General features: G+C 36.2%; 1 protein-coding gene and 1 pseudogene across 1 annotated transcript; one reads left to right on the top strand and one right to left on the bottom strand.

Moving 5' to 3' along the window:
• Positions 2,180 to 3,118, top strand: OR2L31P (olfactory receptor family 2 subfamily L member 31, pseudogene; annotated as a pseudogene).
• Positions 6,975 to 7,937, bottom strand: LOC138915040 (olfactory receptor 2T29-like). The gene has a single exon (XM_070242411.1). The coding sequence runs from the start codon at positions 7,935 to 7,937 to the stop codon at positions 6,975 to 6,977; it is 963 nt and encodes a 320-aa protein (XP_070098512.1).
• Positions 7,938 to 15,783: the final 7,846 nt, after the last annotated feature.

Genomic DNA, 15,783 nt, shown 5'->3' with positions numbered 1-15,783 from the left:
TCTAATAATTAATAAACATCATATATCGTCTTTTGACTCATCACCTCAACCACTGTGGATGGAGACTTTCCTTCTCCACATACCACCACCTCCAGTTCTTTTTCCCTTTTCTCATCCTTTCAACATAGTTACATCTCACTTTGTACCTGGGGTGGCAAAGTTGAGAGCATTGTCCCATGTTCTAGTATATATTTCTAAAATATAAAAGTATAAATTATTTTAAAAACTTATAGTATTTTGGTTAATACTCCATATATAGTTCGTTTCATTATTATTGCTATTTTCTCTGTCAAGGTGCTTTTAGGGCCATAAATGTATTGACAATGTTGATAATTTTTAGAAAATGTTTCCACAAAGATATTTATAATTTTCAAGAAAATATATTTTAATAAAATATTTCTTATTTACTTTTCTATATTATGTACATGCTGTTGAATATGACAGATCATATATATATATATCAATTCCAAAAAATGTTTTCCATTGATAATATTAACTCCATTATTATTTTGTTACATGCATTTCTAGGAATGACGAAAAGCATAGATTGTTTCCCTATATTAATTCTCTACTTCTCTTAAACTTTCAAAATGGCAATATTTTGATGCTGCTGTTGTTTTTTTCTTTTACTTCTGGTAGATTTTTTTCACTTTGCCTTTGAAAGGTTCACTTAATTTTTAAAATCAATTATTATGTTTTTTAATTAGCAAAAGACTTTCTTGTTCCATGGTACTCCTTTTTATATATCTAATAATATTTATGTTGTGGATTAATAATGTCTCATATTTCTTTGAATATAGCAATCTTATTTCCTAAAAATGCACTCTCTTTCTGCATCTTCCCAACCACATATAACTCACTTTATATTTGTGCAGATTGTGTGTGAATAGGTATGTGGGTTTGTGTGTATGTATGCATATTTGTGAATCTTCCTCCTTCATGTTGGGAACTTCCTTAAAAGTCTGGTAACATTGGGCTTTAAAATGATATTTAAGACTAAAACACCACATACTGTGTGGATCTTCTTAACTTATAATGTCTCTTGATAATTCCTCCTCCTAATTCCATGAAGAAGACTCTCAAGGTGCCACTTCCTGTTTTCCATTTAAGTAACTGACCATTTCTCTATCCAAATTCATTATTTCAAACGTCCTGAACTATTTCATCTATCACTGTGTCTTTTGCTCACTTACTGTCTTTTAATTTATAAAATATCTATTTCTTTATTATCATAAGAATTGAGTTTTAAGAGGGAGAGATGACAAATATATGGACTTAAATTCACACACTTTTCTAGACTTGGAAACAATATTAAATACAAGTAAACAAAAGGGAAAAATGAATAAGACAAAGTTTCATAAAGAAATGTATAATAATATACACATGTTAGAGAAGCAGAGAAACAGAGACTATGCTATTTGGAAGAGCTTGAGCAGAGTCGCGAGAGCTACAATGAATGTGTGTTTAGATGTTCCAGTAAAGGGTCTTCTTTAACTGCAGCATTTAGAACCTAAATGAGGAGGCAGAAGAGGATGACTTTGTGTAAGTGGAACTGGACAATAAGGATTCATGCTACATTTCAGAACAAATGAAACAAATGATAATACCTGACTTCAGGAAAATTTGATTTGACTTTACTTTGCCAAGTAGACTTAAGAAAGAAATATAACGCCTCAACATGAGCTGATAGGCTACTGTAGTTTTATAGGTAAGTTTTAGGGCTTAAATATGATAGAAAAATCATACTTAAAGGGTCATAAAATTTATTGATACTAGAACTCTACAATGTATAAATTTAGATAGATTTTCTATGCTTATGTTTTGAATACATCTGATTTTGCTGAAATGTGAGTCTGTGTAGGGCAGTAAAACATACTTATCCTAATAAAGTAATAATTGAAATGTTTTTGAAATAATTTTAAAGATTTCTTGGAAAACTCTTTGGCAACAAATGTTTGCATATTCAAATTTTAATCTCTGGGTTGGAAAACAAGGTTTCTTTCTTCCAAAATCAGTTCTGTTCTTCATTTAAGAGATGTAAAACTTTAAATAATACACTGTCTGACTATAATAACAAGTTAAAAATTATAGTTTTTTAAGGTTAGAAAGTCAATAGCTTATAGTTTTACACTTAACTTACTCTTGTGTTTCCCTCTAGTAAAAAACATGTCAATGCCCCATGGAAAATTATAATCAAACATCCACTGATTTCATTCATTGGGGTTGTTTCCACCATCAAGAATTGGCCTGGTCCTCTTCATTCTCATTGTTCTCATTTTCCTAATGGTTCTGCTTAGAAACTTGTCTGTGATCCTTCTCATCCTCCTTGACAGTCATCTCCACAATCCTATGTATTTCCTAATTAGTCAGCTCTCCCTCATTGACCTGAACTAGATCTCCACCATTGTCCCCAAAGTGGCTTCCAATTTTCTGTTTGGAAACAAGTCTATCTCCTTCATTGGATGTGGGATTCATAGCTTCCTCTTCTTGACTTTAGCAATTGCAGAAGCACTGCTCTTGACATCTATGGCCTATAATCGTTATGTGGCTATTTGCTTTCCTCTCCACTATTCCATTCATACAAGCAAAAGAGTGTGTGTGATGATGATAATAGAATCTTGGATGATGGGTTCTATCAACTCCTGTGCCCACACCACATATGTCTTCCATATCCCCTATTGTCTATTCAGAGCCATCGACCATTTCTTCTGTGATGTCCCAGCCATGTTGACTCTGGGCTGCCATGGATAACTGGGTTTAAGAGTACACAGTGTTTATGAGCACCACCCTCTTTCTGGTGTTTCCTTTTATTGGAATTACATGTTCCTATGGCTGCGTTCTCCTTGCTGTCCACCTCATGCACTCAGCAGAAGGGAGGAAGAAGATCTATTCCACCTGAAACACCCACCTGACTGTGGTGACTTTCTATTATGCTCCCTTTGTTTACAATTATCTATGCCCAAGGTCCCTCCAATCTCCAATGGAGGACAAGATTCTGGCTGTCTTCTATACCATCCTGACCCCAATGCTCAAGCCCATCATCTACAGCCTGAGAAACAAAGAGGTGATGGGGGTCCTAGGAAGAGTGATTCAAAGAATATGCACTGTGAAAATGTAGACAGAGTTTTTTGCTTATGTACCCAGAACCTGGTTATAAGTTCACTAATCATATATAGTAAGTAAAAATATTTTATGCATAGGGTTCAAGTAGTAAAATTAATCTAGACCAGAAGAAAATCACTCATATCTGGACAAAACTAGCTTGTAAATACATGTAAAACTGATAACTCAAATTTTTTTCTGAAAAGATTTCTATTATAAGTAGATTTCAACCCATCAATTTCAATATAAATCAATTTCTTGATTTAAAGTTTAATTTTAAGTGTAAATTTAATCTATGGCATTTTAATGATTCCTCTCAAATTTATGGTAATCTGTGGACTTTGTATAAGACACAGGAAATGGTTTTATATTTCAAATGCTTGTTTATTCATTTTATCATTGTATTTCAATTACATGTTAAAATAATTTTATTTTTCTCTTTGGTTAATGATTTATTTTTTAAACTTCATATGAAAAGAGTGTTCTTTTCCATCAATTGTCTTTCGTATTAATTTTTAAATTATCTGTACATCTTATTTAAAGTTCTAGGCCTGTGGACATTTTCTTTGCAATGTTGCTGGTGAATTCTAATGACTTCCAATGCTGTATTGCAATGACTATGTGTGTACTTTTATTTAAAACAATTTAGGACATAGTTTACATCCTAATTTCCCTAGGATTCCCTGTCCTGGAACTCTGGTGAGATAGTTAATAATTTTGCTAATGACACAAGGATGGTCTCTGGGATGGATGGATAAGTCAGACCTTGCTCCCATCATGGGTCATTTTTCCTGGCAGACGGAGATACTCCTCCCTTCTGTGCAGTGGTCACTTCTACGATTGATGCTCCATCTGCAGCTGCTGTTGACATCACTACCACCCATTTAGTTCCAGGTCCCAACCCAGACAGTCCTTTTGCATCCTGTCATTCTTTGAACACAGATGTGTGTGTGCACATGGGGAGGCCAGGTCAATTGCTCCATGTACAGGCTTCCTGAGCCCACAAGTGCAGGTGCTATTGCTGGACCAAAATTGCATTCTAATGCTGCCATCTAGCCTAGTTCCCCTGCTCACATGCATACTCAGAGATAAAATTATTGAGAATTTTGAGATTTCAACAACAGAGTATTAAACCAAGCAAAGTGTCTTTCTGAGTGTGAGACCCGATGCAAGCACACAGGCCACATTCCCATGAGGTCAGCCCTGAGAAGAGTAAAGTAAATGAGTGGGAAAGGAATAGTGTCATGCAAACCAGGAAAATGATGACAATATCTGCTGTTTGTGTCAGTAGTTGTCAATGTAAATATTCTGAGGGAGTATAGAAAGAAGGAAAACATCAATAAAAATTATGTTAAATGTGATTTTATATGCATCCAATTTTATTAAGCCCAATTTCCTGAGTCATCCATAGAAAAATTAATTTGTCTCCTATTTTTTCAAACTTTTGAAGAAATTTTAAAAAGCAGAATGTTTTTGAAAAACATTGCAAGTTTCTCTACCTAATCTTTACTGCTTTACTTGTAAAATTGGCAAGAAGTCCAATCATAGTTTTTAATGTCCTTTAGAGAATGTAAAAACCCTGAGAGCCTCTTTTTATGAGGTGTAAGTGATCTCTGGCCAAATACTGGTGGCATCATGAGCAGAAACATGAACACATTCTGAAATGTGAAAACTGTAAACTACTTCAGTGCACAGCTCCTTGTTTGGCACTGTCAGCAAGTACACTTAAGTGCCAGAAACACTTTCTCTTATTCTTTTCTGTCTGGAACTGGGAAATTGTTCTATGTCTAGGAATTCTGAATATTATATACTATATATAATTTCGATAAGAATTTCCAAGCTGCCCAGTTTTTTAAATCCTTATTAGTAGAGGCTATGGAAGATACACTGTAGGTTGGGAAAAAAAGTAAGTCTCAATAAATTGTATTTTGAACAATTTATTTAAAAAAGTCATCCTTCTGAAAACATTTTTATCTTTTTTTCCTCTTTGCTTGAGACAGCAAAAATGTCATTTTGGAAGAATATGGTTCCAGATCACATTTTGTTGTTTTGTTCCCCATGTCTAGGGTGTTGTAAGTGTGTATCATCATAGCTCAGAAAATTGAGGGGTACTTCTCATTTCTTTTAAACGTTAGAGAGTGCAAATTTTATTCATTCTGACTGCAACAAAATTAATGTAAACTGGTCTTCCAAAATTGTTTCCCCAAATACTGAAACATCCTCATTTTACGGTCATGAAGTAATTGAGTATGTCAAGAGGTAAAGGGAATTTGTACTGTTGAAACCACCTGATAATTCATAAGTTGACACAGCCAATCGGGAATTTGTAGACTTGCAACGGTGTGCAGTTTTATGTAACAGGTTCAACAAGGCACCGCTGACCCCAAATACTGCCACATGTCCCTCCTGGTGTTAAGCCATGGTCCTTTCCACTTAGATCAACACCCTTCAGTTTATTGTTCTCACTCACATGGTCTCCTTATCTCCAGTATTGGACTTTTCCAATTGATTACCACAATTTAACATTTCTCAAATGCAAGTCTGAACATTTTACTATTGTTTGTAAAACCTTGGGTCACAAAAGGACAGGAAACTAGGCTATACGTTGAAGCAGGAAAGAAGTGCTATTGGAACACTTACATCTGTTGCTTGTCAAACATCTCACCTTTGCTCATACCCTACCTTTTCCATGGCATCATTTCCCTGAGCACAACCCCCCTGTCCAGCTTAGTGTACTCATCTGACAACAATATTTGTCACCATTCAACACTGATCTCCAGGGTCTTCTCTCAGCCCCCTTGCTTGGCTTAATTTGCATCTCAAAGCTAGAGCTGATGTGTCCTAATGAGCTGTGCCCTTTCCACATGAGCATCAAAAGAATCTATTTATTTTACTACAACAATTTGTACAAACTATGCCTACAATTCAAGTTCCTTGGCTACAGTAGCCATGCTTTATTATGAGTTTAAACTCATTTGTCTAGGAACTGTTATTTTTATTATAACATAGCATAAGAAACGTTGGCTGAAGAAATAAAGAATTGAATGTTTGATGTTCTTCCTCTGCTTATTTAATAAGTTACGTGTTTGAAATATCATCTCAGATACCACCTCATGCAGGGAAACTTCCCTAAATCCATCTTACACATGGGGTTAATATTTTTCCCACAGTAACTTATATGATCTTGGATACTCAGTCTACCACAAGTTACTATCTCAGAGAGGTAAAACACTCACTAGATGCCTTCAAGATTTGACCATGAAGAACAACCCAGCCTTCAGTAAATGTGGGCAGATGACAGGATTGTCACAGTAATGATCAACCACATTAAAATGAGCATAATTTCTATGATCCATCATTTAAATTGCCACCAAGCAGAAAGTAGGAACTCAAAGAAACTGAGAAAGTCTGATACTTTACTCTTTATTTTTCATTAATTTCAAATTTACAGAAAACATGAATAATAATGATGCAATTAACACTCATATACCCTTTAGCTATATTCATCTATTAACATTATAACCCTTTGACTTCATCACTTTTTCTCTCTTTACCTCATCAGCTGCACACCTTATGATTTTTCTCTAAATATTTTCATTATATATTTCCTAAGAATATGAATATTCTCCCATAGAGTCACAGTGCAGTTATCAACTTCAGAAAATGTAATATTGATGTGATTGTATAAATATTTTCAATGCAGAAGGAGTATAAAATGAAGAGCTTTCCAGTACAAGAAATCAATACCTTCAAAAGGGATGAATATAGGACAACACATCATTGTGTGAGAATCTGAGGAACAACATTGGCATAAGGTCCTAAACTTCTGATGTGTAGAGAGAAGGAAAATAAACCATTAGTACCAAAATTTCCTACTTGATAGTTTCTTGAAAGACAGTTCCCACATTCAACATTTTCTTTAGAGCTCCCGTGACATCCTTATTTCTAATACTATAGATTAAAGGGTTTAGAACAGTAGTGATTATGGTGTAAAATACAGATACAACCATATCCTTCTCAGGTGTGTGGTAGGAGCTGGGGAACATGTAGGTGTAGACCGAAGCCCCATAAAAGAGGGTGACCACCATCATATGGGAAGAACAAGTGGTTAAGGCCTTCTTCCACCCCTCTGCTGAGTTCATCCTGTGGATGGTGAGGAGGATAAAAGTATATGAGCTTGAAATGACTATCACTGGTATGAGGAGCATGAGTGCACAGCACCGGTACATGAGCATCTCGTAGAGAGAGGTATCTGAGCAGGAGAGCTTCATTAAAGCAGGGACCTCACAGAAGAAATGATGGATCTCCTGGGACCTGCAGAAGGGGAAGGTCATGGTGACAGGTGTGAGCATGAAGCCATCCACTGACCCTAGGAACCAGCAGCCAGACACCAAAAGGAGACATACCCTATGGTTCATGAGAATAGGATAATGGAGTGGATGACAGATGGCCACATAGCGATCATAGGCCATGGCAGCTAGAAGGAAACATTCTGACCCTAATAGTGACAGATACAGAAACATTTGCATCTCACATTCAGGGGCTGAGATCTCATTCACACCCATGACCTGGTCCATCAGCATCTTGGGCACGGTAACAGAAATGTACATCATGTCCATGAGAGACAGCTGACTGATGAAAAAGTACATGGGGGTGTGGAGGTGGGTTTGAGAGTATACCACAAGGATCAGGATGGTGTTTCCAAACAAGGTCATCAGGAAAACCACAAAAATGACCACAGAAAGCAGGACTGGGTGCTTGGATTGACTGAAGAATCCCATCAGAATGAAATTTGACCATTTGATGTTGTTGGCCACCAACATGGTGTTGTCCATGAGATTTCACCTAGATCACCAAGGAGAGCTTTGGGATTAATAGATTGTTCATGGGATACGATCAACAGAAATTAATGATTTGTGAGTTTGTGTTTGTGTGTCTGTGTGTGTGGGTGAGTGCACATGCCAACCCAATTGTGCTAACAGGAGGTGGTTCCAGGGATCTGTAGATTTGGCAATTGTAAGTTACCTGTAACTCAACAGTATTACTAGAAAATTAAGAATTTGCAACTGTAGGTGAAAAGAATCCTTCACTCGTAGCAAGATTGCCGTAGTTCAAGGTCATGAGATTTTCTGATGATAGATAACGTTGTTTATTATCAAGTGTGGAAATTTGCAAAATCACTTCCCCATGCAAAAACAAAAAGTAAATCATTAAAAAAAAGATAAATCACACCTCTTATTTCTAGAAAATTTTGTTGTAGAAGTCAGAGTAGAATCAACATCTCTGGTTTAAGGATCCAACTGGGATCCTAAAACTTGGGAAGGTATATTCCATATAAGAAAGATTTAGAAAGTAACTGAAACTTAATGTGGGTAAATACCATTCTGAAAGTTTGAACACCCTTTGCCTGTAGGATCAAACTATGCTGTGAGGGACTGTGGTTGTGTGAAATAACAGGAACAAGTCTGGCTTCTCACCAATAGCCAACCTCTTAGATATTCTAGGGGCACCAAGTAAGGAGCCCAAACTCTGAGGCTGGACTGTGGCTGTGGGTCCACTTCATCCTCTATGCACCATCTCTCTGTCTACTCAATGAAAAAAGAGGATAATAATGTTTGACCTCAGATATTGTGAGGGTTAAATGAGGTAAAATGATCAAAGTGCTAGGAACATTACTAGTTGCAGATAAATAAGTGTATATACTGTAAGCTTAAAGAATTGATATCTACAGTACTTACTGAGCAGAATCTATGTAAGAGATGGCTGTTACTATTACTGACTTATGAGATTGTTACTCTGGTTCACCAATCTTAGTATCTATTTATACATACAAGAATTTGGAAAATGAAAAAGCAATCAACTGAATAGGAGAAAATATCTGCACATCATATATCTGATAAGGCATTAATAGTCAAAATATAAAAATAAGACATACAACTCAATATCAAAAAAGTAACTAATCTTATTAAAAGATGGGCAAAGGATATGAATAGATATTTTTCTAAAGAAGACATACTGATGGCCAACAGGTAGGTGAAAAGATGCTCAACATCACTAATCATCAAGGAAATGCAAATAAAACACACAATGAGATATCACTTCACACCTTTTAGAATGGCTATCACCAAAAAGACAAGAGATAACAAATGCTGGTGAGGATGTTGAGAAAAGAGAACCCCTGTGCACTATTGGTGATGAAGAAAATTGGTTCAGCCATTATTGAAAAGAGTATGGAGGTTTCTCAAGAAAATCCAAAGTAGAACTACCACAGATTTCAGCAATTCTACTTTTAGGTAATTTATCAGAAGAAAACAGAAACGCTAACTTGAAAAGATGCATATGCAACCCGTTGTTCATTGAAGCACTATTTTCAATAGTCAATATATGAAAACAACTTAAATGTCCATGGATGGATGAATGCATGAAGAAAATGTGGTATACATATATATTTATGTGTGTGTATATATGCATATAACACACACCTATATATACAATAAAATATTATTCAACCATAAAAATAATGAAATCTTTATATTTGTGACAACATGGATGGAACCTAAGGGCATTATGTAAGTGAAATAAGTAGGATAGAAAAAGACAAATACCACATGATCTCATTTATGTGTGGAATCTTAAAAAAGAAAAGTAAGCCCATAGATACAGAGAATAGATTGCTGGTTACTAGAGGCAAAGGGTGGAGGTGGGCAAACTGGGTGAAGAGAGTCAAAAAAGTACAAACACAGTTATAAAATAAATAAGCCATGGGGATGTACTATACAGCATCACCACTATTGTAAATAATAGTTAATAACACTATATTGTATATTTGGAAGTTGCAAATTAGATGTGAAATTTCCTCAGTTTAAGGCTAGCTGTTTCAGGTACACTAAGAAAAATATATATGTTCATTTTAAAAAATTCTTTGTTAGTCATATTTGCAGCCCCAATACTATCACTGAGCTTGAATGTGTTAAATGAGTGTTAAACAAATTTTTAGAATAAAGCATAAAAAAAGAAAACCTAACTCAAAAAGTGAATTTAATTTTAATAATTTCTGTAGTCCCAGACTATATACATGCATAGAAGACTTTATATAAATATATATAAACTCTACATAAATATGTATATCTGTATAAATATATATAAATATGAAATACAAATAAATATGTAATACGTGTTTCTTATTTTAACCCTGATTAAGGAGAAGTTTATGAAGAATCTCATCTCAGTTCTGTCTAGTACACTCTTCTCCAACTTCATCTCCTTAAAGCTTGTACCATTTGTTCTAAATTTCAGGGAGAAGGACTAGTGTTTAGAAGGTCATTGCCACTTACAGAAGAGGGCGTCAGCTGGTTTTGCAAATATAATCTGTTATATTGTCTATAGAAATCAACTGTTCATGGAAAATGAGATGTAGAAAGGAAAATTGAATGAGACTGAGATGTCTCTGACTCCATTTCACTGTTTCCTCTTCTATTTGGCTGCTCACAGCCTATGTATGTGTTAGATGCTGGAGATGAATCAAAGAAAAGAATTAAACCTAGTTACAGATAAGGAGGTCACATCAGTCTTTTCAGGGAGAAATATTACATAAATATGATTTAAAGTAGTCTTAAAAGAGCTACAAAAATAAATAAGAAAGAACAATAGAAGCAAAATACGTTTGGCCTTTCTGAAGAAAATCAGTAATAGCTTTTTCTAACTTTTCTCTTACGGAGATTAAATGTTTGCAATTTTTCAATTTATGACATGTTAAGTGCTACACTGTAAAAGTCCTTACGAACCAGAAGAATATTTGACACTTCTTTCTGAGAAGAGTTTAGAAGTGGTTAAGATACAGGCATATTTCAATTTCCAAGTTTCAAATACATTTTGTATTCTTGCAATAATTCCAAAGACCAATTACAGTATTCAACTTAGTAACAGTCCCATGTTCTGGGGTGCTGAAACATTAGACAGCAGTAAAAATGAATTTGATGTCAATATACATATCCAACAAATCTGGGACACATAGCATTAAAAAAATATAAGCTTGTCAAATTCCACCCCATATGGCAGATGAAAGCTGAGCTCTGTGCAAATTTTAAAAACAGTCTAATAAACACAAAACACACTTGCTGACTGGGTCTATGTTTGTTGTCATAGTGAAGCAAGGGCCAGCAAAGTGACTAGCACATGTGTAGACCTCAAAGGTGTTTTGTGAGTGAATGGAGGGAGAGCGGGAGGGCTGACGGGGGTTCTGGGCAAACCTTTGTTGCATTTTTGTAAATGGCGGTGACTGTGATCAAGTCACCCAGCAGCCCACCTAGGACACCAGACAGACAGAGGAATACTGTCTACAAGGCAACTGGCCTCCCTGCTCATTCTTAATCTGCTCTATCCAATTCCTTGAGTTTAATGTAAACAGCTTAGTGCATACTTAACTTGAGGAATTATTAATAGTGATGGTAGAAGAATATTGAATCTTAATTTGAAGCTGGCAGCATCTCAGCAATTGTGCTATTGCTTTAGCACATTTTATCTTCCCCGAGAGCCTATGAGGTACTTACGCAACTTATTATGTGCCTTTACAGATAAAAACAAAAAAATTGGGTTTCCAGGACATCTGCCTACTATCACACAACTCGGCCGATGGAGAACCCATGTCTCAGCTGAAGTGTGGGTCCCAGAGCCTGGATTGCTGCCTTAGCTCTCCAGGAACACAGTCCTCCCTGCACAGTCTACACTGTGGGTATTAGCCACTTACTCTCTGTTTCATCTGGAAAAGACAAATATGATTGAGACATTTATTTCAGTGTTCTGACTAGCAGAAATAATCCCCACTCAAAATAAAATAAGACCCTCTTTTCCTGTAAAATTTCAGTCTCAATAAAACAAAGTTATTGCCCAATAATCTAGGAGCAATGTATATTCTTTTGCTCACAGATAATCAGAAATTAAAAACTGATTTATGAGTAAGTTGCAGAAAACAAGTGATATATAAAAGTTTAAAAAATGCACATTTGTTTTTCTCCGTAAAAATAGATGATACGAAAAGGATCAGGGAAATATGGTCAAGAATTAACAGAATGTGTCAGAAGCAGAACAGGTGAAAAACAATCGTTACCCTTTTGCTCCTGCGGTTCTGTCATCCTACCTGATTGAACTCAGCATCAGGTGATGCCACAATCCTCAACTAGATGAGCTGTTGGAGTGTGGCTGTTGTTAACTCTATAAAGAGAGAGAGTAGAGTGACATCATCTCTGGCTTTATTATGTCCATTAAAGGAGTGGATGAAAGTTTTCTGTTGATAAATCCCATATGGGACTTCAAAAAAGAGTGCTATTAAGACAGCTTAAAAAGCTAATAAAAATGTCTGTTGCACTTTTGTGGTTTTCTTCTCATGTCTTTTTTCTTATCTCCTTTTATTGTACACTAGAAATCTTAACCAATATTAGCAATAATCTCAAATCACACCTCACCAATAAAATCTTATCTATGAATTGTGTCTTATTTTATATATAGCCTTCGCCTTTTTCACTTTACCACACAGTTTTCTTGTATGCATGTATATGTCCTCATTTAATCTTCAAAATTATTCTGTGAAGTATTGACATTGCTCTTCTCATCTTTCACAGATGCAGACTCTAAAACTCTTAGTCTAATTGGTGTATCAAAGACAGCACCACTAATCAGTACAATGACTGAGACTAAAACTGAGGTGGTCTCCTTTACACCTTTGTCTGGATCACTCTTCATTAGGTTACTTATTGTCCTCTTTCTTCTGTCACTCATTTGAAATCTATGTTGTCCCAACATTGCATTGCATTTTTAGGGCACTTGTTTTTAATTTAAATGTTGAATGCTAATTATAGAAAAATATAAAAGCACAAAAGATTATCCCCTTAAAATTAAACCATAATGCAATTACCCAGACAAAAATCATGCCTTAAATGTTATATCTTGCATTCAAACTACAAATATTTATGGAGTATATACCATGCACCAGGCAGTAGAGATAAAACAGGTAACAAGATAGAAGCAAACCCACCCTCATGGAACTTGTAGTCAAATTTCAGAGCCTGTTTTGCATGTGTGTTGTGGAACTATGTTGATCATTTTCCCATGCCATCCTTTGTTCATGACACCCTTTGTCCAGATTGTGACTTCTGTTTGTAAGGCCCACACTTGCAGTCTGGAGCCAGCTGTGACCTCCTGGGTTTCAGCTGCAGATGGTTCATCCAGACCCCTTTATCACTTGGTTTCCTATAAGTCTCTGAATGTTCAGTCCCTTGGGAGCACTGAAGAGTGGGAGGAAGAAAGAAATTGCATCTCTTTTCCTGCTTCTGGTGATGGTCTCTGGCTGCTGCAACAGCTGTAGGCAGCTGAGGACTGTGCAGCAGCTGTGGGATCCAGCACCCCAAAGGCAGTTTCAGTGGCATTGCTGGGATGCAGTCATCTGGGTTGCAGCAGGGGAGGGTCCCAGAAGTAGCCCAAAGAGGGAGGGTCTCATCAGCTCAGCAGTGAGGGGGATGTGGGGCTCCAAGGTTGCTGAGAACTCCTGGTCCTTGGGTGACAACACTCCCCTTCCTGATTCCCCAGCCTTCTCTCCAGCCTTTTGCCACCTCTGCAACCAAAAGCCTGCATTAAACCTCTTCAATTTGAAATGCATAAAGTGTTTGCATATGATTGGACACTAAATAATGATGTTAATGTTCTATGAAATTAATTATACCTCAGTTACAATCCCCTCTAATATTGAATAGTGACATTGCATTCAGATTTCTAAATTATAAGTTTTGACAAATAAAAGTGCTTATACAGAAAGCATTCTCTGAATGTAACTTTTCCTAAGACAATTTACTGGGGGGTATATAAAGTTTCAAGTTTTTTCATGCACGAAACTGAATTGCTTTTCCAAAAGCTTCTTCAAATTATGCTTTGACCTCAAAATTCACCTGCACTAGCATTAAATTGTATGTGCCTTTTCATCTCAGTCAATAGGAAAAGAAAATCCTTCTTTAACCTACCTTTCTAGATTATTAATGTTTATATGATTTTGGTATGTTTACCCTTGTAACTACTTATGTGAAATATGTTTATATCTTTTGTACATTTTTTGTATTGAAAGCTTTTCTTTATAAATATAAAAGTGTTTACATATTATTAATAGTGACTCTGTGAGTTGTATGGACCATAATATTTTTATTTCATTTAATTTTGATATTTTATTCCATAAGAATTTAAAAAAATATTTAGTTCAATATATTAACTTTAATGATTTCTTTCAGGAACTTTGTGTTTAGAAAGTCCTCACAGATTTTTGGATCATTAATATTTTCACCTTTACATATTTTTAAGAATGAGCTTGAGCAGATTTTTGGAAATTTAACTTCTAATGTAGCAATAACTTATTGGGGGTGTGATATGAAATGGATTTCTAACATGATTGTTTGCAAGCAGAGACTAACTTAAAGTGCTAAATGATCCGTTTTTCATTCATTCATTCCAAAAGTATTTGTTAGTACCAGTTATGTTCCAACCACTCTTCTAGGTTCATGATGGTGAAAACAATGATTCTGTCCTCATACATCTCATATTCCTGTGGTAAATGAAGACAATAAACTACTGTATGCACAATATTATGTCAGGTATTAATAACTACAATGAATAAAGTTAAAAGTGGGGTGAGAATCATGATGGAATTTGTTTTATGCAGAATGTGAAATTTCATCAGATCCATCAATGAAACAATGGAGTCAGCCATTAAACATATGGGCAGGGATGTTTAAGCAGAGGGAACAGGAAGGGTAAAGACCATGAGACAGACTCTCACTTGCCATGTGTGATTAGCGACAAGAAGATCCATTACCACAGGTTATGGTGAGAAAGTTAGAGAAACATAGAAAATCAGGTTACACATGGAGCCAAGAGGCAGGTCCTCCAGGATTGTGAGGAGCCTCAGAAGGACCAGAGATGATCGAGATTTGTTTAGCGAAATGGTTAAAAAAGACATGTATAAAACTCAAAGAGTAAATGTGCATTTAGAAAAGGAAAGAAAATCACAAACAATCAATGGTCTCTTTCTTCTATTATCTCTTAGGACAGTTTACTAGACATGCTCACACTCTCTTTTGTCCTGACTGCAGCCTGGCTTGTCCTCCCCACCATAACATGCTACAACTCCCAGAAACTGCCAGCACTCACAAAGCCTCACAGAGTGAAGGCCTTCAGAGCTTTTACTCTCCTGCCTCTTGGTAAATCCCACTCTGAGATGTCACTGGAGGATTGAGAGAGAGGAAGGACATCATAGGACTTAGGTGCAGAAGCATCACTGGAGGCTTGATGGAGAAAAAGTCCAGGAAGCAAGAATGCAGAGAGTGGTTTGAGTGAGTCCTGGTGAGAGACGTGGTGGCTGAGTGAAGGGGTGGTGATGTTAGGTTGAAGTGCTATCGATGCACTCAGGACACTGGGGCTGGGCACGCTGGAGAGGAAACTTAGAACTGAGTTTGAGACTCAAATTTCCCAATAGACATGTGCATGGAGATGAGGCAAGGCCACTGGGTGCCTGAGTCAGGAGTTCAAAGGAGAGGACAGAGCTGAGGTCATGGTTTAGGGGATGAGCAATGTGTGTAAGAAGCCATGGGATTGCACGAGAAGGGATCGTGGGTGTATTACACCAGAAACCGGTGTAGATGAGGT

This window comes from Equus caballus, chromosome 19 (genome assembly GCF_041296265.1).
Source record: "Equus caballus isolate H_3958 breed thoroughbred chromosome 19, TB-T2T, whole genome shotgun sequence".
NCBI lineage: Eukaryota > Metazoa > Chordata > Mammalia > Perissodactyla > Equidae > Equus > Equus caballus.
This window is presented reverse-complemented; position numbering and strand designations above follow the sequence as displayed.

Bases quoted from the DNA above. Each gene is read 5' to 3' on its own strand.
- LOC138915040 (XM_070242411.1), bottom strand. From the start codon at position 7,937: ATGGACAACACCATGTTGGTGGCCAACAACATCAAATGGTCAAATTTC.